The sequence below is a fragment of the Trachemys scripta genome, chromosome 1 (genome assembly GCF_013100865.1).
Source record: "Trachemys scripta elegans isolate TJP31775 chromosome 1, CAS_Tse_1.0, whole genome shotgun sequence".
Classification (NCBI taxonomy): Eukaryota; Metazoa; Chordata; order Testudines; family Emydidae; genus Trachemys; species Trachemys scripta.
Genome location: NC_048298.1, coordinates 66,935,331 through 66,962,826, shown reverse-complemented (window position 1 = coordinate 66,962,826; position 27,496 = coordinate 66,935,331). Strand labels below are relative to the sequence as shown.

The 27,496-nt window shown below is 39.9% G+C and overlaps 1 protein-coding gene across 6 annotated transcripts in view; it reads left to right on the top strand.

Moving 5' to 3' along the window:
* The window catches only part of KCNC2 (potassium voltage-gated channel subfamily C member 2), a 151,047-nt gene extending 130,701 nt beyond the window's left edge, over positions 1-20,346 (top strand). Inside the window, exons 3-6 of one of the 6 annotated variants that reach the window (XM_034771628.1) lie at positions 9,886-10,813; positions 13,543-13,710; positions 18,086-18,180; positions 19,214-19,296. In XM_034771628.1, coding sequence (XP_034627519.1) covers positions 9,886-10,813; positions 13,543-13,710; positions 18,086-18,147 — 1,158 coding nt within the window. In that variant the 3' untranslated portion in view covers positions 18,148-18,180; positions 19,214-19,296. Of the gene's footprint in view, positions 1-9,885; positions 10,814-13,542; positions 13,711-17,246 lie in introns of all 6 variants that reach the window. The other 5 variants (XM_034771610.1, XM_034771619.1, XM_034771645.1 and 2 more) reach the window with 5 other exon arrangements.
* The last annotated feature ends 7,150 nt before the right edge of the window (positions 20,347-27,496 follow it).

The following is a 27,496-nucleotide window of genomic DNA, read 5'->3' as shown; positions in this document are numbered from 1 at the left end:
TAGTCATGCATACAGCATTTTCTCAACAGCAAAAAATAACTTTTTAGATTAGCGAAGAAAGAGCATATAGATTTGCACCAGTGCAATTTGAAATTAATGATTGATTTATTAAATGCACAAAATTGTGTTACAATGATGTTAAGGTCTGGCTTAAACTAATAGAACGGAGAAATTCCAAGTTAAGACTGCCACTCTCCTTAACTTACCCCATTGTACTTAAAATCTTCACAGAGTTTCTAGTGGTTTGTGATACAATATACTGTTGTCACAGCTTCACTTGTCTGTACTACTGGGACCCACGACCTAAGTTTCCCTTTCCAGTAGACTGGCAACAGGGAACAATTATTCTGCTGCTTTACCAAACATATGGTGTTTTTTGTACCTACTGGACTTCTTTCCACAATTTGTTAGGTGTTCACCTCTTTGTGTTTGAGATAATTAATTTCAGATGGTGGATCAATAGGCTAAACTAACACTATCTTGTGTGATTTGTAAGCAATATTTAAACAGCAATAAAACATATTCAGTTTTATTTACTAAAGTAAATAAAGGGGGGAGGGGTAGCTCAGTGGTTTGAGCATTGGCCTGCTAAACCCAGGGTTGTGAGTTCAATCCTTGAGGGGGCCACTTGGAGATCTGGGGCAAAATCAGTACTTGGTCCTGCTAGTGAAGGCAGGGGGCTGGACTTGATGACCTTCAAGGTCCCTTCCAGTTCTAGGAGATGGGATGGGATAAAGTAACTCAGAAAAAAAAAACATGCCTCAGAAGATATAAAGGATGTTATATGAACTTCAAAACTTACTTTTCCTTACCAGGTAAGAAATGAGTATTTATTTCTAGATAGAAAAGTGAAAAGTCAAAAGAGAGAGCATGAAAAATCACTTTAATGAAGTCATTTTGTGACACATCTTTCTGGGCACCATACAGCCACTAATCACAAAGGACCAGATTTTCAAAGGTATTTAAGCACCTAAAGCTGCAGCTAGGTGCCTAGTGAGATTTTCAAACACACCTGAGAGTTAGTGGCCAAACCTGCTTAGGTGCTCTTGAAAATCCCACTAGGCATCTGTGATAAATGAAGGGCGGAGTAGCTCCCTTTTATGGACACCCAGCAGCTATAAAATCCCTCTTAGTAGCCGTTCTCTAATTACTCTACTTGTAAAGGGTTAAAAAGTCTCACCGCTATGCATAGGTAAAAGGAAGTGAGTGGGCACCTGGCCAAAAGAGCCGATGGGAAGGCTAGAACTTTTTAAAATTGAAGAAAGACTCCCCTTTTGTCTGTCTGTTCTCTTGGGGAGAGGCAGACAGGGTAACAGCTATGCCAGGGATTGGCAACTTTTGGCACGCTGTGGGAAGAAGCGGCCAGCACATCCCTTGGCCTGCGCCGTTTCCTGTAGCCTCCATTGGCCTGGAGCAGTGAACTGCGGGCAGTGGGAGCCGCGATCGGCCGAACCTGCGGATGCGGCGGGTAAACAAACCGGTCCGGCCCGCCAGGGTGCTTACCCTGGCGAGCAGCGTGCCAAAAGTTGCTGATCCCTGAGCTATGCTTTAAGAAGCTGGGCCAGGTATGAAAAATCATCAGTATCATACCTAGAAACTACTCATTTAAAACCCCAGATATGTAAGTAGATCAGGAAATGTCTAGGAAGATGTGAGATTAGGTTTATCCCTTTTATTTTGTTATGGCTTGTGGACTCCTCTGTGCCTCTATTTTGTTTTGCTTGTAACCTTTAAGCTGGACCTCAAGAAAGCTATTCTTGGTGCTTAATTCTTATAGTTGTTCTTTTAAAATCTAGCAATAGCCTGAGTTCCCAAATGTACTTTCTTTTTTTAATTAATAAAATTTACTTTTTTCAAGAACAGAATTGGATTTTTGTGTATTAAGAGGTTTGTGCACATGTTCTTTAATTAGCTAGTGGCAACAGCTTTTTTTCTTCTTCTTCTTCTTCTTCTTTCACAGCTCTTCCCCAGAGGGGGCGTGAAAGGGCTTGAGGGTGACAAGAAAGGAATTCCCAACTGTGCCTTCCTAGGGGTTCTGCACTTGGGTGGTGGCAGGGTCTACCAATCCAAGATCAGAGAAAAGCTGTAACCTTGGGAGTTTAATACAAGCCTGGAGTGGCCAGTATTAATTTTTAGAATCCTTACAGGCCCCCACCTCCTGCACTCAAAGTGCCAGAGTGGGGCATTAGCCTTGACAGCACCTATCTTCATCTTTATTGAAATTCTGGCCCAAGACTCCAGCTTCAAAAAAATCTGCCCTGCACTGTTCGCTTTGGAGGAAATCCAGACTTTTTTCAAGTGTTTGCACCCAAGACTAACAAACAAATTGCCACCATGGTTTAGGCCCTGATTCAGAAAAGCACTTAAGCACATTCTCTATTCAACGTACCATGAAATCAAGCGCTAATATACCCCTGAAATATTAAAAGAAACCCCAACCCACCAAACAAAAACCCCAGCCACTTTCAACTACAACAGAGAAGTCTCCAAAAAACTCCTTTTCATTCTGCCCATTGCACTGGATATGATGACCCATTTATCTCTCCCTCTAGCTGCTTACCTCAAAATTAGTTTTCATGGGCTCCCACCCAGAGCTTTACTTTTTGCTTAAGTATAATGGTGGGAGAGAACCACAGATCGAGAGGCACCATACATTTAAGTCCTTAACAATCCCTGGTGAGTGTTGTGGAATCACAAAAAGATATTTAACAATATTTTATCTGTTCCTGTGTCTCCAGTAGTTCACTGGTATTTTGATTTCCATTTGAGGCATTTGTCCTGGATTTGTAATTTTGATAACAGGATTAGTGGCACATGAGTGTTAAAGCTGGGAGTACTTCTGTAAGAGGGGGTTTGTGTAATGGCTGAAAGAGCATTGTGGATTTTATACTTATGATTTATTACTTTGTGCCCTTTGTGATAACAGCAAGATCATTAGAGGTCTGCAATGTGAAATAATTAAAATGCAATTCAAAAATGTGTCTAGGGCAAGAGAGACAAATTTTTATGGTTTTAAGGTATTATAAACTACAGGATTTCCTTGTCGTCTATCTATCTACTTCTACATCTTGTCTCCATCTCTGTAGCACGTGGGTGCCTCCCAAGTATTTAAATAGCAATAATAACAACCTCTGTCTTGTTCTTCCTTCTCAGCCTGTAAGAGAAATATCTTGCTAAGCTTATAAGTTAGCGCAGAGTGCGGAGAACTGGGGTGTGATGTGTTGCTAAGCTGGTAGGACACTGCATTTTGTACTAGTTAGAAACTATGTGCCCTGAAAAAGCTCCTTCATAGATCGGATGAGCTGCAACAATCAAGCCTAGAGGTCAAAATGAATGGATGACCATGACTAGCTCTGTGTGTCTGATAGAAGAGAAAAAGTTCAGTCGTTTGGCCGGTCACAGTTGGAAATGTGTGTCTTTTGTTGCTATGGCTATTTGGCATCCACTAACACTGAGGAGATCAAAAGACCCCAAGATACAGGCTGGCAACAGACTGAGGGCAATGCCATTGACAATGGGGAATGTTATACAGGAGCCAAGTACTTGAAAGAGTTTTCCTTTGCCTACCGGCATCATCTCAGTCTTGCCTGGGTTCATCTTTCCCCAGCTGTTCTTTATCCAGGAGATGATTTCAGCTGGGCATTTACTAAGAAAAGTGGGATTTCATTCTGGTTACATTTCATGTAAAGGAGATGAATGGCTGAGTGTCAGCCATGCGTTGCTGCCCCTTCAGCATGTATTGTCTCACCAGCTCTCTCAAGGGTTTCACCTAAAATTGAAAAATACAGAGGAGAAGATTGAGCATGTGGGATGCTGCAGATGAGCAACCTCCAAAGCCCTCATACAGATCCTCTGAGTTCCATCTGGGAAGGAGGACCCAAGCTATTTCTCTCTCAATTTATTGTGTTTATCTGTGTGTCTGATAATTCTGATCTGTGCTATAGTTTCAACAAATTTGCCTGGTATTGAAGTTAGACTTACTGGTCTATACTTGCCAGGATCTCCTCTGGAGCCTTTTACAAAAATCGGCGTTACATTAGCTATCCTCCAGTCACCTGCTACAGAGTCTGATTTGAGTGATAGGTTACAGACTACAGGTAGTAGTTCTGCAATTTCATATTTGAGTTCCTTCAGAACGTTTGGGTGAATACCATCTAGTCCTGATGATGATTTATTACTGTTTAATTGATCAGTTTGTTCTGAATACCTCAATCTGGGACAGTTCCTCAGATTAGTCACCTAAAAAGAATGGCTCAGATTTGGGAATCTCCCTCAGATCCTCTGCAGTGAAGACTAATGCAAAGAATTTATTTAGCTTCTCTGCAATAGCCTTGTCTTCCTTGAGTGCCCCTTAGCATCTTGATCATCCAGTGGTCCCCCTGATTGTTTGGCAGGCTTCCCAATTCTGACGTACTTAAAAATGTTTTGCTATTAGTTTTTGTGTCTTTAGGTAGTTGCTCTTTAAATTCTTTCTTGGCCAGCCTTATTATACTTTTATTTTTGACTTTCCAGAGTTTATGCTCCTTTCTATTTTCCTCAGTTAGATTTGACTTCAAATATTTTAAAGATGTCTTTTTGTCTCTAACTGCTTCTTTTACTCTGTTGTTTAGCCATGGTGACTTTTTTTGTTCCTCTTACTGTTTTTTTTTTAAATTTAGGATATGCATTTAGTTTGAGCCTCTATTATGTTGTTTTTAAATATTCTCCTTGCAGTTTGCAGGCATTTAACCTGTGTGAGTGTTCCTTTTAATTTGTTTCCACATTTTTGCTTAGTTCCTCTTTTTGAAGATAAATGCTACTGTGGCAGGTTTTCTTGGCATGTTTCCCCTTACAACGATGTTAAATTTAATTACATTAACTTCTCTGCAACGGCCTTGTCTTCCTCTCATTATTATCATTATTATCGAGTGGTTCAGATGTGACCTGTCTCTCCTCAGTCTGGTGTGTGATCCTACTTTTCCATTGAGGGGTGACCAAATAGTATACTCTCCCCTGGCTAAAGTCTAAATTTTATCTGTCTTTCGTAGTCTTTGTTCATGCTGCCCCTTTAGGTTTTCTATATTAAGTGTTTAATAAAATATGTATATATGATCTAGCATGATTTTCCTACAGTCACCACTCATTCTCCCCTTTCTGTCCCTCTTTACCCCCCCCTCTTTTCTCTGTATTTTGGTTCTAAAGAGTCCCCCATCTGAGCTTGTCAAGCCCAGTCAGAACTAGAATTTAAATGAGACAGCCAGCTTGAGCAGCTGTTGCTAAAAGTTCTGTGAAAATCTCTGTAGAAATCTCTATAACCACAAAATTAGGCATGCTTCAGAATAGATTGTAAACTGAATTTTTTCTTCTGATCATTATAAACTACTTGTAAAGATTGATCCCCATCTACTCACTCTTTTTGTTTTAGAGTGGATAGCAAGCATAATTTCTCTTTAAAGATAATATTGGGTCCTTGGCATTTGAAATGAATGGAAATATACACTTTTAAAAATGTAAGCTACAATAGAATGCACAACCCCCCTTCCCCCACTTTAAAAGAATGTTAAGGTTACAAAGTCAAACACTCAAAGGTTAGGGAATGTCAGAGTTAAGGCTGCCTGGGCAATTAATTTTCCTTCCTTGTGCATATGCATTACAATACCATGTTTAATTATGAGCTCACATAATTTTTCCACAGGACCATTCCCCCTAACTCCCCTGGCTCTTCAACTGATATCAATCTCTTCTATAGTTTCCATTCCCATGCCCCAACCTCCTTCCCAGTTTCCCCACCCTGCTCCCAGTCCCAGTCTCCTTGCCTAATCAATCCCAATATCTCCTACACCCCAGCTTCAAATCCAACTTTCTCCTCCAAGCTTCTTGTTCCAATCTACTCCCGCAGCCCCCTTTCCCCTATTGTCTCCATTGCATTCAAGTCAAGGGGTTTTCTCCTCCTCACGGCCTGGGAGCCGGAAAAGATATTGAGAGTACAGGAGAGACAGCTTCTCTGCTCTCCGTTTCTGCTGCCTGGTGCCACAGTGATGCACAGCAGCCAGGAGGAGCACCTGTAGGAACAGCCCTACTCAGGTACTGCAGCCTGAGGCTGAAGTATACTCAGTACAGATGGAATTTTTGGAAAATTTAGCGGCCAAATGCTAACAAATCTTTACTGAGCCTGTGAGAATTGACATTTTTAGAGGCTTATAAGTTATAACTTGGTCAAACTTGGGCAGTTTTTCACAGGAACAGCAAAAGGAACATCCCTGACACCAGGGCAATTCTCTTGCCAGTTTCAAGTTTCCGTTCCAAGGAATGGTGGTACTAGAGGTTTTCAATGAAAAGGTTGTATAGATTTTTGTAACATGGTCTAAACAACATATTTTCCCATAATCTTGCTTTTGGAAATGGCTGAACCTTTTTTGGTGAAACTTTCCAAAAATATTCAACCCAAGGCAGATAATCAGCATGGGAAATTGCCAAATTTTAACCATTCAGGCTGAAAAGTTACAGACAACTGAAAATAGAGTCTAAGCATGGGAAGTATTGGGCAATCAAATCTAGAGAGAGCTATCGGCTCTGTGTATAACAGAGAATATTTTCTCTAATGGATGACCTGCATCGATGAATTGATTGTTTACATCTAATTTTTTTGGTACAAGAAATGTTTGTATCACTCCCTCTCCACCCTGTTACCTTCTTTAATGCCAATCTGCTTACAGGTATTGATGGACAGGTCTGGATTCTTCTGGATCCCACCACCCACTCAGCAGGGTGTATCTTCTTTATTTTTTCTTATGAATTTATTTGGCGGTGCCTCCACTCCCCTCACTCCTTCCTGGCAGGGTCAGCAGGGCAGCTTAGGAGGAAAATTCTAACCACGGGGTAATCCCCACTTACTTGCCAGACAGTTGGAGACTTCCAAGAAATAACACAAACACATACAATCTATTCAACACAATAATTATATTGAACAGGAGACAAATATAACATAACAGGGGAAAACACTATTTTTATGGTCAACAGTGCCCATGCTGATAATACCCATGACTTTCCCCTGTTACGTGATCTGATGTAGCAGATATAAGATTAGTGTCCTGTTGGTACGTGTACTTTGTTGGGGTCCTTGATGATCTATGACCACAAAATTCTTCTCTGCAGTAGTTTAGCAGTGTGGCTGACTGGGTTCAGTACAGCCCAAAGGATTCACAAGTAGGTGCAGGTGGTAAGTCCCTCCACAGGTTTAATATGCAGCAGGTTATAAAATCCCCAAACTCTTACTCCCTGGCTTGAGGACACAGTTCTGGGAGTAGGGGGTCCCCAAAACAAGTTCCCTGACTGACTAAAAGATGGTGCACTCACAAACTCCATGAATGATCCTCAGGTTCAGAGATAAGCAACAGAGGGTCCTGTGGCACCTTTGAGACTAACAGAAGTCACTTCTGTTAGTCTCAAAGGTGCCACAGGACCCTCTGTTGCTTTTTACAGATTCAGACTAACACGGCTACCCCTCTGATACTTGAGGTTCAGAGATGACTCTGGACTCCTCAGTCACTGCAGAGGGGCTGATTTCTGCTGGCAGGGATACTCTTCAGGCAGGAATCAGACTGCTTCGGTCCCAGGATTTCCCCTCACCACAAAGGGGTGCAGGGCTCAAGATGCAGATTACACAACTGTACAAAAATCCAAACTGTAGTTTCCTAGCCCAGTGTCCAGACACACACAGCAGGTAGCAGCCCTGGACTAGCAGACAGAGCAGAGCTGACCATGTGATGACTGGTCTCACCTAGGTAGCTGGAGGGCTAACTCAGCCTGACTGGGGAAGTTTCCCAGCAAANCAAGACTTGCATCTGAAGAAGTGAGGTTCTTACCCACGAAAGCTTATGCTCCCAGTACTTCTGTTAGTCTCAAAGGTGCCACAGGACCCTCTGTTGCTTTTTACAGATTCAGACTAACACGGCTACCCCTCTGATACTTGAGGTTCAGAGATGACTCTGGACTCCTCAGTCACTGCAGAGGGGCTGATTTCTGCTGGCAGGGATACTCTTCAGGCAGGAATCAGACTGCTTCGGTCCCAGGATTTCCCCTCACCACAAAGGGGTGCAGGGCTCAAGATGCAGATTACACAACTGTACAAAAATCCAAACTGTAGTTTCCTAGCCCAGTGTCCAGACACACACAGCAGGTAGCAGCCCTGGACTAGCAGACAGAGCAGAGCTGACCATGTGATGACTGGTCTCACCTAGGTAGCTGGAGGGCTAACTCAGCCTGACTGGGGAAGTTTCCCAGCAAAACCTCTACAAACTGGGAATCATTAGTGGAGAAGGAAAAACCCAGCTGAGGGATCTTGCTTTCAGGTCCCTAGAGACCAGTTCTCAGGGGGAACCCTGCATGCAGGCCTGGGACTCACACAGCCAGTCCTGCCCTTGCCCTGGCTGGCTCCAGACTCACTGAAAAATGGCTTCTCCCCTTTCCTGAACTCCCTAGGAAGGGCATCTCACTCCCTATTGGTTGCAGGGAAGTCTCTGAGTCTGCCTTGGCTCCCCATCCCTACCAGGGACAGTGTGCCTCTTCCTGAACTGCCAGCAGACAGAGCCCCAGGAATCTAGGTAATCTCCTTGAGGGTTACACGTTGATGACTTATTCAGAGGATATAGCCAATATTCTTAGCAGCATGTGTGAACCACAGCCTTAAACCCCATTAGGATCAGCTCAACCTGTCCTACCTCTTTCAGAGATTGAGAACCATGGGGGTGGAGGTGTCTTTGATATTGGATTTTTGATATGCACACTCAGCAGGCAGGACTTCAGTTTTCAAGGCATAGTGTCACTTTTTTAATGAATCATGGTTACCCTGATGCCCTTGATGAGCAGTTCCCCTGCCACCAGATTTTTGTTCATCATGCAGTGTAAGGGTTGGTTATCACTCTCCACCTCAGGGATTGCTTCAGTTTAATGTTTCATGTGTATTAGTCTGTGAATCACTTTGGGAGCCTTTGTAATTAATTATGCTATGCAGTGTAAAAGTACAATGTAAAATGTATGATTGATTATGATGATTGTTTATTAGTAGGGCCTTACCAAATTCATGGTTCATTTTGGTCAATTTCACAATCATAGGATTTTAAAAATAGTAAATTTAAGGATTTCAGCAATTTAAATCTGAAATTTCATGGTGTTGTAATTGCAGGGGTCCTGACACAAAAAGAAGTTGTGTGTGTATGGGAGGGTGTTGCAAGGTTATTGTAGGGGGGGTTACAGTACTGCTACCCTTACTTTTGTGCTGCTGCTAGTGGTGACACTGCCTTCAGATCTGGGTAGCTGGAGAGCAGCAGCTGCTGGTCGAGACCCAAGCTCTGAAGGCAGAGCCGCTGCCAGCAGCAGTGCAGAAGTAAGGATGGCAATACACCATACCATGCCACCCTTACTTCTGCGCTGCTTCCTGCAGAGCTGGGCCCTCAGTCAGCAGCTGCCACTCTCTGGCTGCCCAGATCTGAAGGCCGCAGCACAGAAATAAGGGTGACATGGTATGGTATTGCCAACCTTACTGCTGCGCTGCTGTTGGCGGGGCGCTGCCTTCAGAGCTGGGTGCCCAGCCAACAGCTGCTGCTCTCCAGCCGCCCAGCTCTGAAGGCAGCACAGAAGTAAGGCTGGCAATATTGTGACCCCCTAAAATAACCTTGAGACGCCCCCCCTGCAACTCCCTTTTGGGTCAGGACCCACAGTTTGAGAAATGCTGGTCTGCCCTGTGAAATCTGTATAAAAGCACACAAAAGACCAGATTTCATGGGGGGAGTCCAGATTTCACAGTCCATGATGCATTTTTAATGGCCATGAATTTGGTAGGGCCCTACTTATTAATATAAAGTACTTTATGGTTCTGATTTCCTTTTTCTTTCCTTTTCTTTGCAGTTCATTGCTTTTGCCTCTTTATTCTTCATCCTAGTTTCAATTACAACCTTTTGTTTGGAAACCCATGAGGCTTTCAATACTATTATAAACAAAACCGAGCATGCCATCAATGGCACAGAGGTGGTTCTACAGTATGAAATTGAGACAGATCCTGCTCTGACGTATGTGGAAGGAGTCTGCGTGGTGTGGTTTACATTTGAATTTTTAGTCCGTGTTGTTTTTTCACCCAATAAACTTGAATTCATCAAAAATCTCTTGAATATCATTGACTTTGTGGCCATTCTGCCCTTTTACCTAGAGGTGGGCCTGAGTGGGCTCTCCTCCAAAGCTGCTAAGGATGTGCTTGGCTTCCTCAGGGTGGTGAGGTTTGTGAGAATCCTGCGAATCTTCAAACTCACCCGGCACTTTGTAGGCCTCAGAGTGCTGGGCCACACACTCCGAGCTAGCACCAATGAGTTTTTGCTGCTGATAATATTCCTGGCACTAGGTGTGTTGATATTTGCCACCATGATCTACTATGCTGAGCGAGTAGGGGCCCAGCCCAATGACCCATCTGCTAGTGAGCACACGCAGTTCAAAAATATCCCCATTGGCTTCTGGTGGGCTGTGGTCACCATGACTACCCTTGGGTATGGGGACATGTATCCTCAGACTTGGTCAGGCATGTTAGTGGGTGCTCTGTGTGCTCTTGCTGGGGTGCTGACTATAGCCATGCCCGTGCCTGTCATTGTCAACAATTTTGGAATGTACTACTCCCTGGCAATGGCGAAGCAGAAACTTCCAAGAAAGAGGAAGAAGCACATCCCTCCTGCTCCTCAGGTGAGCTCCCCTACCTTTTGCAAGACAGACTTGAATATGGCCTGCAATAGCACACAGGGAGATGTCTGCCTCGGCAAAGACAACCGGTTGATGGAACACAACAGATCAGGTAGGACACAATCTCAAATGCATGTCCTCTAAATACTTTATAGACCAGTATGTTTGGTAGGTGTCAGAAAGCATTAAATCTTTCTGCAACTAAAAGATGTAGTTCCCTCCCCTCTCCCTTCACTCCAGTGTTTGCGTGTGTCAGTCTTGTAGATGGCAACATAGTTACAATGACATTCCCAGGTCTGTGCATAGCTGGTCTATACAGTTTGCTTGCTATGTTGTGAATGCTTTTCTGCTGATGACATCGATCATTTATTTTGCTTGTTGTTTGTTTCATTGTACTGATGTTCTTTTGTTTTCCTGCATGATTGTGACTATCTGAACAGCTACTGTGTTCCACACCATTGAACTCCATGCTGTTGTGCTGGGTGTTTGTCTCTTGTGTCAGCTTTGCCTATGGCATATAGTGGCATATTATGTAAGATGCAATACAAGAGGAAGTCATTAAAAGAAACAGGTGCTTTACCTTGTAAAGGATAGCACTCAATGGAAGAATATAGAAAGCTGGCTTCTAGCTTTCAGCTTTCTTTCCATTCAACACTCCAATTCCCTGGCAAGAAGTACTTCCCACATCTGTGTTACATGGGACATCACATTGTGTTTTTACTGTTATTTTGATAATATGACCGATATTAAGTTAAAGTAAAGCTTCTTGGGAAAAACTGAAAATGGCAATCATCAGCACCACTCTAGATGTCATTTCCCAGCACACACTGAATATCTTTTGAGATTAAAGAACAAAGTTAAGTAGCATTTAGTTTAATTACTATAGATTTGCAGTCACAAGTAGGACCGGTCAGAAAGCAAGAATTCTGTTTTGCACAAAAGTTTGAGCCCTAGCCACTGGGTTTTAGAGTTAGTCTCTCTCTCTCAATCTCTCTTGTTGGAGCTGTTCCACTTTGTACAAATAATGAAATATTCATTGGGAAAAATAAAGAGATTGACTCTGTAGCCTGATGGTTAAAGCACTCACATGGCATGTAGGAGACCCAGCTTCAAGTTCCTGATCCAAATTAGGCAGAGCAGGGACTTGAACCAGGATCACCTATATTCCCTGCAAGTGCCCTAACTACATGGCTATTGAGTATTCTGGAGTTGGGCTCTTTCCAGAAATTCCATCGTGGACCTGAAAAACATTCCAGATGAAAGTTTAGTTGAAATGGACAAATTTCTGAAAAAGTTTAGTTTTCAATGAATCAGCATTTTCTGGCAGAAAAAAAAATCTCAAAAAAATCCTGACCAGTTCTAGTCACCAGGCATTTTTTTCAAATCTGTTAACTCTTATGCTGTACATGGCTTTATTGCAAAGCTCCCATATAAATCATTAGGCTCCTTTTGTAAAGTCAATAAGTAATAATAATGCAAAAACATGCCTTTCAGTGTTGGAGTAGCTGGATTTTGCTCTTTAGAGGGAAGAAGCTGAAAATTGTGACTGTGAAAAGTATCTTAATTCAGTTCTGACATTACACCACTGCTTAGTCTTAGGTTAAAAGAAGATCAATTAAAGAGAGAGTTCTGAGAACTCTGAGAGAGTTCTCAAGCAAAGGTAACACAGATTTTTTTAAAATTCTAAAGATATCAAAAAAGGGAGAGAAACTTTCAGATGACTGTGTGTTGTGGGTGGAATATAGTTAGTTTTACAGTGCTTGACTGATACACATTCTCAGACAGCCTCTTCAAAGTGTTAATGACAACAGCTTTTCTGTGTCATCAAGTCCTGCTAAAGGCATTCCAGAAGAGAGGAGGCTCTGTGTGACAGTGCAAAGAGATAGTTCTAGTGAGTCTGCAGATTTATTTACAAGGTGTTATAATCCTTGAGGTTAGAGAAAAAAATCTTAAAGTCATCTACTTCTGGGTTTTTTTTCTTGCTCTCTCTGATAGCGCCGCCATTTGTGCTCTGTTTCTAACTTAATTTCTTGTGTAGTTATTGGGATTGTTGTGCATAACTTCAAGGTAGAATATTGCTATTTGTGGCCCTAATTCAGGAAAACACGTAAGCACATGGTTAAATGCTTTCCTTAATAGGGATGGTTTCTTGAATTGGGTCCTGAAATTACATATTTCTGGTTTAAAAAAAGGGTCTTTTGGGAAAACAAAAGTGGGCGATGTAGAGATTCTATTGCGTGCTGAATCTTAACCACACTGACTAAGGACCGCATTTAGCCCTCAAGCATATATGATTGATTTCAATGGGAGTTACATTTAATGTTAATTGTGCATTTCAGAGCAGGCATTGGCCCTAAACATTTATCATTTAATTCCTATATCAAAAGTTCTTTTAAAAACTATTCTACAGCAAAATGATCAACATAACTTAATTTTTGATAAAGAAGATAGTCAAAGAGATTAACACAATATTAAAACAATTAAGACAGACTACTGTTGGAAAGGTTAGCGTCTATAAAGGCACATAATTCAGTAGAATAGCCTTTTATCTGATGGCATTTTATTTTATGTTAAGCTAGCCGAACATTAGGAGATATCGCAAATAGAGCTGGGATATTCAAAAGATGATTTGTTCTTGAATAAAACATTTACTTTTGCCCTTTTGCTGAATTTTGTAGTGATTAATGATGAACTGCAATCTTTTTCTTTATTCTTATCATGACATTATTACTGTTTTTTGTACTTGAGTGATGGGAATATCCGGCATTCAACATAAGCTCTTTGTGATGTCTCATTTCCTCATTCATTGTTGTCTGTAAATGGGCATGGTGCTTTAACCAGTGTTATCAGGTGAAGACAGTGCTGGAAGTGAGCAGCCACTCTCACCTGGGGAAAGGCACCCACCAATCAGACGCTCTAGTACCAGAGACAAAAACAGAAGAGGGGGAACATGTTTCCTACTGACAACAGGTGATTACACGTGTGCTACTGATGGAGGGATCAGGAAAGGTATGGACTTCTTTCATTAGATTGTAAAAAGTCACTCAGCAATGTTCTTATGAAAAGCAAGTTTCAAGTAAAATAAGATGTGAACAACTGCACTATTAGGAAAGATTGTAAATCAGTTCAATGCTTTTTCTTTCTTTCTTTCTTTCTTTCTTTCTTTCTTTCTTTCTTTCTTTCTTTCTTTCTTTCTTTCTTTCTTTCTTTCTTTCTTCTTCTGGTCCTTCCTTTTAGAAAAAATTAGTTATTTTCCTCACTCCCCCTTTGTGGTATATCTGACAGTCATTCTTCTTGTGTCTTCATTTGTCTGTACCCTACAAAAAAGACTGCAATGTAGCTCTTTCTCATTAAGTCACTCACATGCTTCTTTAAAACATGCTCAAGTCTGATAACTCAGCATTTTGTAGGCTCTTGGGTGGGATTTTCAAAAGTGTTCAGCATTGGCCTCTCTCTACTTCCATTGACTTCAGAGGGAGCAGAATGAGGCCAAGGTTGAGCACTGCTGAAAATCTTGCCCTTAGATCTGTATGCAGAAATGTGAATGTGAGTGTGCACAGCTGCATTTCTGTGCATAACTACTATAATTGGAGAATAATACCATTATCCATTAATGCAAGGTAATAACATGAGCAATTGCAGTGATATCATATGCAGGTGTAGGTGTACAACTGTATATTTTTTGCTCGCAGATCCTAGGCCTCTGCCCATTGAGAATTAGAATCTGTAATATGTACTAGATACTTATAATTCTTCAAGAAATTCCTTTTTAGGGCCCAGTCTGGTGAGGTACTGAGGAACTCTTGCAAATTGCTCATTACCCTTAACTCCTAATTACTCTGCACCAAGCAAGATCAAGTGTATAATTTCAATTAGACATTTCAGTGTAACAACATGCCATTGGTTACTGTTAACTTGGTAAAAACCACAACTAGAACAGGTCAGAAAAACCAAACTTTTCTCTGAAATAAATTTCAAATGAAAATTCTTTATTCAAAATTTTTCATCTGAAAAATTTGGGGTTTTCGGTGGGAAGTTTCAAGCTGATGCCAACAAAAAATTGTTTTGATATGGCTTAAAATATATTCTATCAATTTTTTTGAAACAAAAAATCTGAAAGAAACAACATTTTAAATTTGAAAGTTATATATAAAAATGTTTCAGAATTTCCCCAGGAAATCTGAATTATGTTATTGAAATTGACATTTTCCCGTGGAAAATATCTGGTTCCAATGTAATCATATTATTTGGTGGGAATATTTTCTATCTGTAAAATTTTGACTTCTCTAGCCATAAGCTTCACTATAAGCAAAATACTTTGACCATTGGGCCTGAAGTTTATTCAACACAGATTATACTACTTCATACTCTGAAAGCACTCTCAGGATATCTCAAAATAATTTGAAGATCTGAAATTTAATTCACATATCAAATGCCATAGTTTTGCATTTTTTTTATTTTGAGTTTCAATGCTTTTTCCTTTCATTACAGACTCTCACTGACTTCAATGGGTTTTGGATCAAACTCTTACCCCCTGCTTTCATCCATCCTGTGCATTTTTTTCCCACTCTTCAGATCTCATTCTTGTTGTCATAGCATCTTTGCCTTCCCCTACCTATCAGTTCTCCTTTGCTTTTGTCATTAAAAAAGGGAAAAGAAAACATAACAAAATATTATCTTTCTAAGTTGAGTAAAAGACATCACCTAATTTCTTTTGAATCTCTCTACCTTCCCATATTGCCAAGAGTATGTTTCCAAGAGATTTGGACAAATATGAATAAAAATAGATTTTTTTCTCAAGCTAGCTCTTTCTAATCTGTGCAAATTCCAATAGAAGCTCCTAAAATGAATTTAAAATGAACTGGAGGTTTGTGAAGCATCACAATCCAACCTGCCCTTACAATCTGGAGATAACACTGCACAATGTATTAGCAGACTTTGGATTATAGATTTGCTTTTAGCAAATGTTCTCAGTACATCAGTCAAGAAATTTTGAGATTGGAAGAAATATTAATTATAATTTCTATTATATATTTGTGTCCAATATGGTTCACAATGTGCTAGGCCCTGTACAAACCCACAAAAGAAGACGCAATTTTTGCCTTAAAGAACATGTATTTTGGAGAGACCCTAGCACATAAAACCAGATTTTCCTAAAACTGCTAATCATCTCTTCCCAAATATGATATAAATACCACCAAAATTATCCTATGTAGAAGATGAACAAGTAACTGCTCATCTGTATTTTCATCTACACATTTAATATTCTTCAGCAAGAATCTCATGATTTCATTGCATGTACCTTACATGCAAATACCCAGTCTAGCAAACTGCTTAGATATCTGCTTAGCTTTAAGCTGGTAAGTAGCATCACTGAGGTCAATAGGACTCTTTGTGCTTACAATTAACATGCACATAAGTATTTGCAGGTTTAGGGCTCACATCTTTTAGTATAAGGCAAAATTTGAAGTAGAATGTGGGAAGAATCACCCTGAAGTGTTTGTACTTTGTGGTAGTCTTCTGGATGCTATCCCTGAGTATTTTTGTTCAAACCAATGGGGTTAACTAATTGCTTCATGGGTAGAATTATTCAGGTTTTATTGTGTAACAGTAAGTGGACTCCCTCTATTTGAGTTCTAAAACAGTGAGACAATGATAAGCAATGTTTTCTGGTTATTTAAAAGCACAGTCTCTACTAAATTCAGACAAATCTATATGCAGCACAAAGTGGGTAGATTGACCTGACAGTATATGTGAACAGAAATGTTTGCAAGTGCAATGTTCCCTCCAAATTGTGAGTTTTTAGATGTGACTACCCGATTTCAGAATTAATTTTTCATCATGTTAGGCTTATGAGCAGTCATGTTGTGCTTTTCATTAGAATTAGTTAAATAAAGACTGCAAATAATTGTGATTTAACTTTGCAAATCAGAAAGAAATTGCAAATTTGCAAACTTAGCTATCTTATACTTTTATATTAGATACAAAGTCTGAGCCTTAACATTCCTGAAGATAGAGCCTCTTTACAACAACATTATTTTATCCTCTAGATGAATAACTATAAAGTTACTTTATATAACTATGTAGTTTTCTGTATATTAAGGAAAATCTGCTCATATTAGAAATTGGGTTTAACACAGAATTTATCTTTCTAACACTTTTTTACAATCTGTTCTTTTAAAGACCGTGAGTATATTACTCAAATGACACAATCTACAGCAATTGGTCAATAGTACTCTATGAATGACCAAATCATTACTTGATTTGCACTTAGCTGAACCCTACTAAAACCAGTGGAGTTGTACTGAAAAGTAGGTCTAACAATATGTAGCACATATGATTTGTGATGGCTTTGTTTATTCTCATTGGAAAGGACAGCTACGTTAAGATCCCGTTTTTTTCTCTTTTGTCTCAGCATTGAGCTCTTTGCAGGCAAAGTCCCTTTGAACCCAAAATAGCACATTTGATTACATTGCATTGTATTGTTTGTCTTTGTCTATTTTCTGGCTGAATTCAACTGATGTCTGTGCATTTTCTCATAAAAGGATACGAAAAATCCCGAAGCTTAAACAACATAGCTGGCTTGGCAGGCAATGCTCTGAGACTGTCTCCAGTAACATCACCCTACAGCTCACCTTGTCCTCTAAGACGCTCTCGATCTCCCATCCCATCTATATTGTAAACCAGATGGCATCAATCGGCTACATAGCATTAATTCAAATACTGTTTACCACATTATGGAAATAAATGTAGCATTAACTGTAGGTTCCATAAATACAGTATAAATTCTGCATGATATAAATGTCAGTAGTAAGAAATGCCACTTGGGTAGCTGAAGATTCTTATCTTGGCTTTTAAGATTGTCTAAAGTAGTGCTTCTCCTTTTATCTACTATATTGTCCTACTTTACCATGGCAATAAAAGGACAGCTAGTAGACTCCATTGGCCAGTATATTCAATAAATAAGTGTATTTTCAGGGAGATATATTTAAAACAACGTGCTTCCAAATGATAATCAATCACTCCATTGAAACTTCATTACTTGTGACTCTAACCCATTCTGAAGATGTCTGGAATCTTGTCTTTGTCGCACACAATGTGATTTGGGTCTGATCATTTGCATGGATCATACTGTCTCCATCACCTGACAGCAGTGTTGCAGATTACTGGGACCATAGATGGCTCTGGATGTGTGTTCTTGCATTATACCATCCTGCTGAAATGAAAGCACTGATGAAATGGTCTGTATGTGGGATTGTTTTTTGTTGTTTAACCTTTTAAATTTCTTTAAATTATTTGTTTTTAAATGGTTTGATTTCTTGATTAACTTTGGTACTAGACTGCTGTATCAGAGTTCTGAATGTCTCCGGTTGTTTGCACACAGATAACTGCAAAGAGGTTGTCATTACTGGTTACACGCAAGCTGAGGCCAGATCTCTTTCTTAATGGCTTGGGGAAGGCACAAAACATGAAAGAAAGGTAAACACCATCCAGGCTTGCAATTTTAAGCTAGCAAGTGCTGCTTGGTACTGTAGTCATTTTTCTACTCCAGGGTTCTTCAACATTTTCAGAGGCAGAGTGCCATGTAAAAGCAAGAAGATTATTGCTTTTATCTGTACAAATATAGGAGGGCAGTAGTTCTCAAAAGGGGTTTGACCAGCCTTAAATATGATTCATGAGCTTCATAAATTTCTTCAGTCAGTGTTTTTTTGAGGTGCTTTGTTCTATATGTTGTTTCGTCTGTCTGTTTGGCTACGTGTCTGCTGTATTCTTCATCTGTCTCCATAAAGCACAGAAGTACCTTTAAAATGTCCCCATCTTTTAAGATTAACAGTTGAGTACATTTTCTCCTTTTCCCCCTTTTTGGTACAGACTATACATTTCAAGTGTAAGTTAATATCCTTTAGCCTACCTAATGTGGGAACTTTGAAGATCTTTGAAACGTGGGATTTAGCAATGATTTTGCCATTCTAACTGGTTGTCTACTGCAGCCGCATCAATCCCGCTACCTAGCAACCAACATTCATTACTGTATTCAAACTGTATCCCCTCCAGTGGCTTTTTCTTTCAATTTAAAAAGCAAGAACCTGTTTACGCAACAGTACAAATGCAATAGTAGATTTGATATTTTGGGCTGGTGAGGAAAAAAACACCCAACAACATAGTCTTATGGAAGAAAAAAAAAAAAAGCTAAACTAAGTCTTAAGAGATCCTTGAGATTGTTGAATAATCCCTGACTGTCATATGTTTATATTTTTTGTTAGGAAGACAAATAACATTTATTCTTGACCATGTAACATATTCTTCTGTATATAGCCTAGCTCTACAGCATGACATGCATGTCAGACTTCTTGTACTATAATATATTTATCAAAGTATACATTTCTGATATTTAGAGATGTACAATGATTTAGTTTTGGTAAAACATTGCCAATAGAGAGAGATAATTGCAAACAGCTTTTTAGCAAAGGAATTAATATAATATCTGGTGCTGCTGTTATATTGACTACAGTGTTGTACAGAATTTATCATGGATTTTTGACTGCTGAAAAAGGGACAATGGAATTTAGCCATACCAAGGACTGTACTGGAAAGAGATTACTGCTGCTGAATGGGCCATGATAAACAACTCGTGCATTGAACAGGTCATTAAGCCGTCACATGGGAAGTAGAGATTATTATGAAGATGAAGGACTGATTTCAATTGCTGCTGCCAGTGGAAGAGGTGACTAGTCACTGTTGATGAGTCAGCTGTAAATACAATGTGTGTGCATGGAATATCAGCGTTTGCCATCTATGTCAGAGGAAGCTGAATTCAAAGTCATCAGATCTCAGACTCCATGCAAAGAACCACGTGCCTCTCTCTGTGTATTCTCCCTGGTTCCTGCAGTATGGTTGTGCTGTGGATCATGCAAAGGCACACACTTACAATGATAGTGATGTAAACTACATCTGTCTTCACTTCCCTCATAACAAAGGTATTTTTTTTGCAAGGGTCATGACCATGGACAGAGTGGATTTTGCTACAAGTTCTTGTTTTCTCAGTTTGCCATATCTATATTTTTATGAATTCCAGTGTACATGCCAATTTTTGTTTACTTTTCACTTTGATAAGAGAAATGTGACTGCAGACAAACATCACAGACTTTGTTCACAGTACACAGTCTTTTTTCATTGTTACCTCAGACTATAAGTATTATGAGAAATAAAATTCTGTCAGCAAGAATATTTGGGTTTTTTATTCAAACTATCACAGAAGCAACATCAATAAATATCAAATATGTATTAAAATTATATCCTAAAAATGTATATTTTGCATAAGAGAGATATTCTTTGATCAATTACTTTTTGTGAGTTTTGTGGTAAATTGATCTAGTCTGTTCTATGTCTTTGATGCATTGTAGTTGGTACAGTGTATTAATTATGTTCTCCCCATCCTATTTAATGAGAATTTCTCCAGAATATGTTTGTCATCCTGGTATCCTGAATGTAGGGACTATCCCAGTTGTGAAACTCTGTATCGTGGAACTTTTGTGAACACGTCAAGGTGCATGCACAATCCTGGTGGAAACTAATAGAAATGTAACTAACTGAAATGGAGAATAAAAGGCAAATGATTTGGGGATGAGCTTGGAACATACCTTATAATATGGCTCATGTGCTTTCTTTAGGTTAATGGCCTTTGAACATTCTTACAATTTATATACTTCCCCAGACCAGTCTCCTGGGGCACATACAAAGAGCTCATTCAAAGAATTGGGTTTGAAACAATCTAAAAATCTTTCTCTAGGAATCTTGTTTCCTTCCTGTTACTGATCCCAGGGCTTGTGTGGAAATAGGCACTGGGCTAGTTAATTATAAATTAAATAATAGACCACTGTATCCTGGAGTGTAGTGACACTAAAAGAATTTAGTGGTCATGGTAGGTAACCAACTGAACACGAACTTCCAGTGCCAGACTGTATATATAGTGGCAAATGTGATCTTTGGACATAAAATCAGGGGAATAACAAATAGGAGCAGAGAGGTGTTACTATCTCTGTATGTTGTATTAGAGAGTCCTTTACTGGAATACTTTGCCCAGATCTGGTTCTCCACTTCAAAGGGATGTTGAAAAAGTATGTGGGATTGTTTTTGTTTTGTTGTTTAAAAGGTTTCAGAAAAGACCTACAAGAATGATTCAAGGTCTAGACATTTGCCTTATAATGAGAGACTAAAGAAGCTCAAAGACTAAGAGGCGACTTGGTCTACAAGTAACTACACAAAGAGATTTTTGATAGCAGAGGTCTGTTTAAACTAGCAGAAAAAGGCATAATGAGAGCCAGTGGTTGGAAGTTCAACAACTTCAGATCTGAAGTAAAGTGCAAAATTTGAACAGAAAGGGTAATTATTAATTGGAACAATTTACCTAGGGATGCGGGTTCTCCATTGCTTGAAGTCTTTACAACAAGAAGGGATGTCTTTTCTAAAAGCTGTAGCTCAAACAGAAATTATCGGTTTGATGTAGAAATTGCAGGGTGAGGTTCTGTGATCTGTGTTACACGGGGAGTCAGTGTACATGACCATAACAATCCATTCTGGCCTTAAAATCTATGATATTGTGAATAAATTTCTCCATATTTTTATAAGGTTGCATTCAGCTTCAGATTAAGTGTGTTACTTTAACTAATACTTATAAATATTATGATTGAGATATCCCTGTACCACAAGTGCACTATGCAAACTGGAGTTAGAATTCTTAAGGATCAGAGTAAAAAACTAAATAGCAAGCAGTATGCCATGGAGCTTTTTCTATATGTGAAAAGGGTTATTGCTGGTAAAGATGGTATTAGGACCCTCAGAAGGAGACATGGTGTAAATGAAATTAAACTATTAAAATAATTGGGATCATAATGGTAGCATCATGCTATATGGTTACTGAAAAAGAAGAGGGAGAGAGGGAGAATCAATTTGACATGAACATAATCAGCATCATATTTTAATATGAAGATATGAATTAAAAAGTCATGAATGAACTAAATTATCTGAAAAGGAAAGACATTGATTTATCATCAAAGTAAATCAGGCAGAAAGTCAGATAAAGGAAATGGGAATGGAAAACTAATACTAGAAAGAGAAAATGAATATATTAATAGGCCTTATTGCAAGTCAGTGATAGGAGTGAATACATAATAGATATATTGAAGACTAATAGAGCTAAAAGAAATTCTGAAAAAGCAGAGGTTACTATTAAGTGAAAGTTATCAAAAATATTAGCATTATTCTGCAATCCATTCTCTCGGCTTTCTAATGATTTTTTAAAACTCTTAAATCTAGGAACAGACCAGTTATTTGAAATTATCGTCTTTTAAATCAGAGATGATTCACGAATGAATAATATTGAAAACTTGGTATATGATCTTCTGTTTTGCATTTGTGTCCATTATGTCATGATCAACATTTCCTTCCATGTTAATTTTGCTATCATTTTTCTGTTCTGTGTTTAAAATGTTCAAAAATTGGCATCTTTTTAAAATAATTCCAGTTAGGCATGTAATCATCTGATTTGCTGCCTCAAGCAAGAGAAAGAGCCGAGATTTTTTTCAAAGGGGCTACATCTCTGCCTATGTTTTTGAGAGTGCACAAACAAACACTGTTGCTTGCACTTTTTGATCACAAGTACCTGTGTGCAAAATTGACACATGCAGTTGACAGATTCACAGATGGGGAGATTCCATCATGCAAAAATATCGAGAATACTTTTTGAAAATTTGGTACCTAATTGCAATAACCTGTGGTCATATTTAATTGCTCCCAGAATGTTGCTCCTGCGATTATTTGCTGATGCAAGAAGGGAGAATGAATTTAAAAACTGGGCCCTAAATGGACTGCATCTAATTTTACAGGGCCTGGCCACACTACACTATGTTACTGTGTGAGGGAACCCAGCAAGGCCAGATTAAGGCAGGGGCTTTAGGGGCTGCAGCCCAAGGCCTCGGCTCAAGGGGGACCCTGAAAAAATAAATTACAGGCAGTGATCTCCAACTCTGGGCCACTAAAAGTCCCGTGGTGCAGCGGAGCGCTCAGGCAGGCTCCCTGCATGCTGTGGCCCCACGCTGCTCCCGGAAGTGGCTGGCTGCTAGTACATCTCTGTGTCCCCTGGCGGGGAGGGGGTGGTGGCTCTGCACACTGCCCCCTCTCCCAGCACCATCCCCGGAGCTACCATTGGCCAGTGGAAGCAACGGGGGCGGCGCTTGCAGGTGAGGGCAGCGCACGGAGACATGCTGTCCAACTGCTCCTGGGGGCAACAGAGACGTGCCAGCAGCCGGCCACTTCTGGGAGCAGCATGGGGCCATGGCATATAGGGAGCCTGCCTGAGCCCTGCTGCACCACTGGCCAGGAGCCGCCTGTGGTAAGTGCCTCCTGGCTGGAGCCTGCATCTTTCATGCGCTCCTCCATCCCAACCCCCTGCCCCAGATCAGAATCCCCTCCTGTACCCAAATTCCCTCCCAGACCCCGCACTCCCTCCTACACCCCAATCCCCAGCCCCCTCCTGCACCAAACTCCCTCCCAGGAAAAAAGACTTGTATAGAGGGGCCCCACAAAATCTAATAGCCATGAGCCCACAGGAGAGTCAATCTGACCCTAGAACCCAGGTATAACATATCCCAATCTGGTTATAACCTATTTGAATTTAGAGAAGTCCAACCTTAATTCTCTAAACCTGTGGCACAGTTTGGAGAATGTTGTTAAGTCCCAGCTACTTTATAAAATTCTCATTGTTTGGGAAATGTTTTGAGTACACAAAGGTAAAACCTGCCTTTGTGCTGCAGGATGGCATAGGCACTCTTTCTTAGAGAATAAAAAGTAGAGTATTTCCTGCCAGTCGATTCAGAGCTGCACCAGGCCTACAGATGTCAGGGGCTGTTAAAATAATAATGTGGAAGCTGTGTCTTGCCTGTAGACTGCTTATTTGCAAAACCAGCAAGCTCAGATTTTTTTTGTTAAGAAGCTTCTTCTTTAAAATAAAGCAATATAAATTTCCATCTGTCTGAATAATAATAGACATGCCATATTATCCTATTAGGCTGATTCTAAATATAGCTGGATTCTGTTTCTTATAAGGATTTTCTTTCTTTGTGAAAAAATACAGCACCAAGGTTCTATGAAGATCTTAACAATTTCTTTTCATGGATATACATGGCTTTGGGATAATGTAATGCAGTATTTGGCATTTTGAAGGTGAACATAAACTAGTGAGTTGGCAACTAGCATTTTTCTATATTTTGCTTGCATGAACAGAGATCAGGCAGGGCTGCTCATGAACTGAATCATTAATGGGAGGTGGAGCAGATGGAAAAGACTGGAAATCAAAGCTCTCTAACTCTTGGCAAATCTGTTGTTTGCTTACCAATAAACTCTTGCATTGTGGATCATCCAGTCGGGTGGAAAATGTAATCATCTGAAAAGCACTCCTGTCATTCCAATGGTAGAAAAGTTAAATTGTACAACTTTTCTGTAAGCAATGCATTTTCATTCTCATGCTCTATTCTGTTTAGAAACTGTCCCAAACCATTTTGATTGGAGTTCATAGGCAACAGAAGGAGTTTAGTAAGTACTCTTTGGAACCACTACTTAACACTTTGCAATTTTGCTTTTGATTTGTGAGGATTGGAGAGATACAGATGTTAACAATCTTAAACCCCAACTCGGCAAAGCATTTAAACACATGCTTTAACTTTAATAATATGAGTTATCTCTGCAGTCCGTTACTGGATCGGGGTATTACTGAATGACGGTCCCAGTGTGAAACCCTGAAACTACTGAAGTCAAAGGCAAAACTCTATTTACTTCAATAAAAGAGAGAATTTCACCCCCACTCAAAGTCTTGGGAAACAACTTCTGTCTAACTCAGGCTTTTCCAAAACATTTCACCATGGCTCCCAAGTAGTCAAACAAATGCAAAGTGAAATCAAACAGAATGAGGCCTGATCTCAGACTCTAAAATTTGAGAGAAGCTGGGTGTGCACAAAAAAACTAGAAGAGAAACATCATTTTTGCTATTTTAAAGCCTTAAGTTAATACAGCTTGGTGAAGAGTTAACAAATAAACAGTGACTAAGGGCAAGACCATTACTTGTGAGATATAGAAATCGTAGGCAAGTCTAAATTTCAAAGAGAAGCATCACAATCTTATTGCATTTGTCAATGTTTGTATATAAATGTTGTCCGTGATACAATTGTTTTTCCTGTTAGAAAAGAAGGATGCATTGTACTAAGTACCCACACTGACAAAATGATCTGATTCAGGGACCTTGACAGATCTGTTTTGTAAAATATGAGAGAAAAAAGGAAAAAATTATAGTACACAAAAAATTAGGCCTTTCGCAGGGGTAGAACTGTCAATACTGAAGCCTTTACATCTGCTATGAAACTGTTGGATAGACTGTGTGAGCAGACATTGCATAACGTTTAGCTGTTAAGATCTTTTCTGAATTAGGAATTTTGACCAGAACAGGAACCAGAACAATGCAATTTTTTTTTTTTTTTTTGGACAGGTCCCCTGGCCTCTTTAGTTTTAGTAGGGCAAACCATAAAGCATGCACACAAGAAGAACAGTGCCCTTTAGAGTGTCTTTGTGAAAAGGCTTTTTTAAGTGAAGTAAACGTGAATATATAAATATATATTTGTATAGATAATATTATGAATAAAAATAAAACTCATTATTTTCAGCTTTTTGTGTGTTTTGATATGTGATGCTTGTTTCCTAAGTTTTTAATCTCACTGGTCTTCATTTACCCCTCCCACAGAAATGCCAAATTGATCTCTTGGCGTTTCACTGCATTCTTAAATGTAGAGGGGGCTTCTCCCAACCCCACTGGAGAGAACGGAGCCTGATCCCCCAAACCCTTCAGATGCCCCAAGGTCCATTGGAGGCATAGAGCCATTTACAAGAAAGCACAGTATTGATGTACTGGCTTCTGGGCCTCCTATTGCTTTCTCGGCTTCCCTGGTAGTGGAATTCTATTGGAGCCAGACTGTTATGGCATCTTGGCTGATGCCTGCTTCTGAAACACTCCTTGGAGTGGCTTCATTCACTTGGAAAACTTTTAGCACTCCTACTTTCCTGGCTTTCCTCTATGGATATGTCTACACAGCAGTAAGAAGTGTGGCTGCAGCATGTGTAGACATATCCAAGCTAGCTTTGATCTAGCTGGCTTGAGTAACAGCAGCAAATGTGGCATGCACTGTACAAGTCCACTCGGGGCCCTGGGTGCATATTTGAGCAGCTAGCCTATGCTGCCATGGCTTCACTACTACTTAACTCGAGCTAGCTAAATCAAACTAGCTCAGCTATGTCTACACGAGTAGCAATTATGCCTCTGATTGCAGTGTAGATGTATGCTATGTCTTCTCAGGTCCCCTGTACGTATGTATGTACACACACACACACACACACACACTCTCTCTCTCTCTCTCTCTCTCTCTCATTTCCCAGAACCCATCTTCCATGCTCCCATTCCATGCCACCTCCTCTATGCTCCTGAGGTCTCCTGCACTCATTAACCCCCCCCCCCCCAACATGTCCTGCCCATGTCTATTAATGTACCTCCTATTCCTGCCTCCTCCCAGAGTACCTATATTGTGTGTACATGTCTGGGGGAAGGAGTTATTGATAGAGAGCCACACTGAATACATGAATTTTGAATTTAGTTCTAAAAGTGGTGGAGTGCAAGGTCACCTTCTGTGGGAATGAATTTCCTAGCCCAGGTCTGACAAGCCTTCCTCTTGAAGTTTCATTGTGCCATTGTCTGTAGCTGTTGTGGGAGGTCATGGTTTTGGAGGGAGAAACACAAGGCAGCTGGGGCTAGTTGCCTGGAGGTCTTTGAATATCAGGACAGAAATTTTGAACAGAACTCTGTTCAATGGGAAGCCAGTGTGGACAGCAGAGCACTAAGGTGATCTGTTTGCAGAGCAGATGGCCTGCTGCTTTTGTTTACTAACTAGAATTTTTTCTGGGTTTGAGGCTTCATTCTGAGACATGAGTTACAAAAAGCGCTGGAGGTTACAAATGAATGGGGCACTGTGGCCAGGTCTGTGTCCAATAGCAGGGGTGTTTTTGTTTGTTTGTTTGTTTAAAATATATACATCCTATATAACCCTGCTTTCACACCTGGATTCATTCTTCAGCCTCGCTGTGGGACAGATTTCAACAGCACCTTTCTCATGGCCACAGAAATGAGGAACATTAAAAAAGTGTTCATTTAATTTTTGTAATAAAACAATGAAAGTTAAGAGTAGCACAGCTGTGAGTGGAGGGCGACTCGAACCTACTATCACGTTAGACCGGAGGAGTCTAACAGAGGCATAGAAGAGCATTCAAAAAACCTAAAAAGGTAAATACTCAGAAATTTAATTCAGAAATCAATTCCCAAAACATATGCATGGATGTATAAATATATCAAATATAATGATACTGCGTAGAGAGAGTTGAGTCCCAAAAATACTGGAGTGTGATGAAAAAGAATGGGAAAAAGCGCATATGGTTTTGCCTATTTTATTTTTGACCAGATTGCAATATTGAGCTAACTTTGCAATTCTAAAATACAACAAATTAGGTGTGAGAACATTAACTACATGTCAAGGGAAAACCATTCCCCCTGGGTAACCATAATAATTTAATTTTAAGAAACATTCTGAGATGTGGATGTAGATCTTGGACAAAAGTAGTTTATTAACAGTTACATCTAGTACATTATTACTTGCAGAAGGTATTGTGATCTTCTGAACTAAATTCTACTGTGTATTTTACTGGA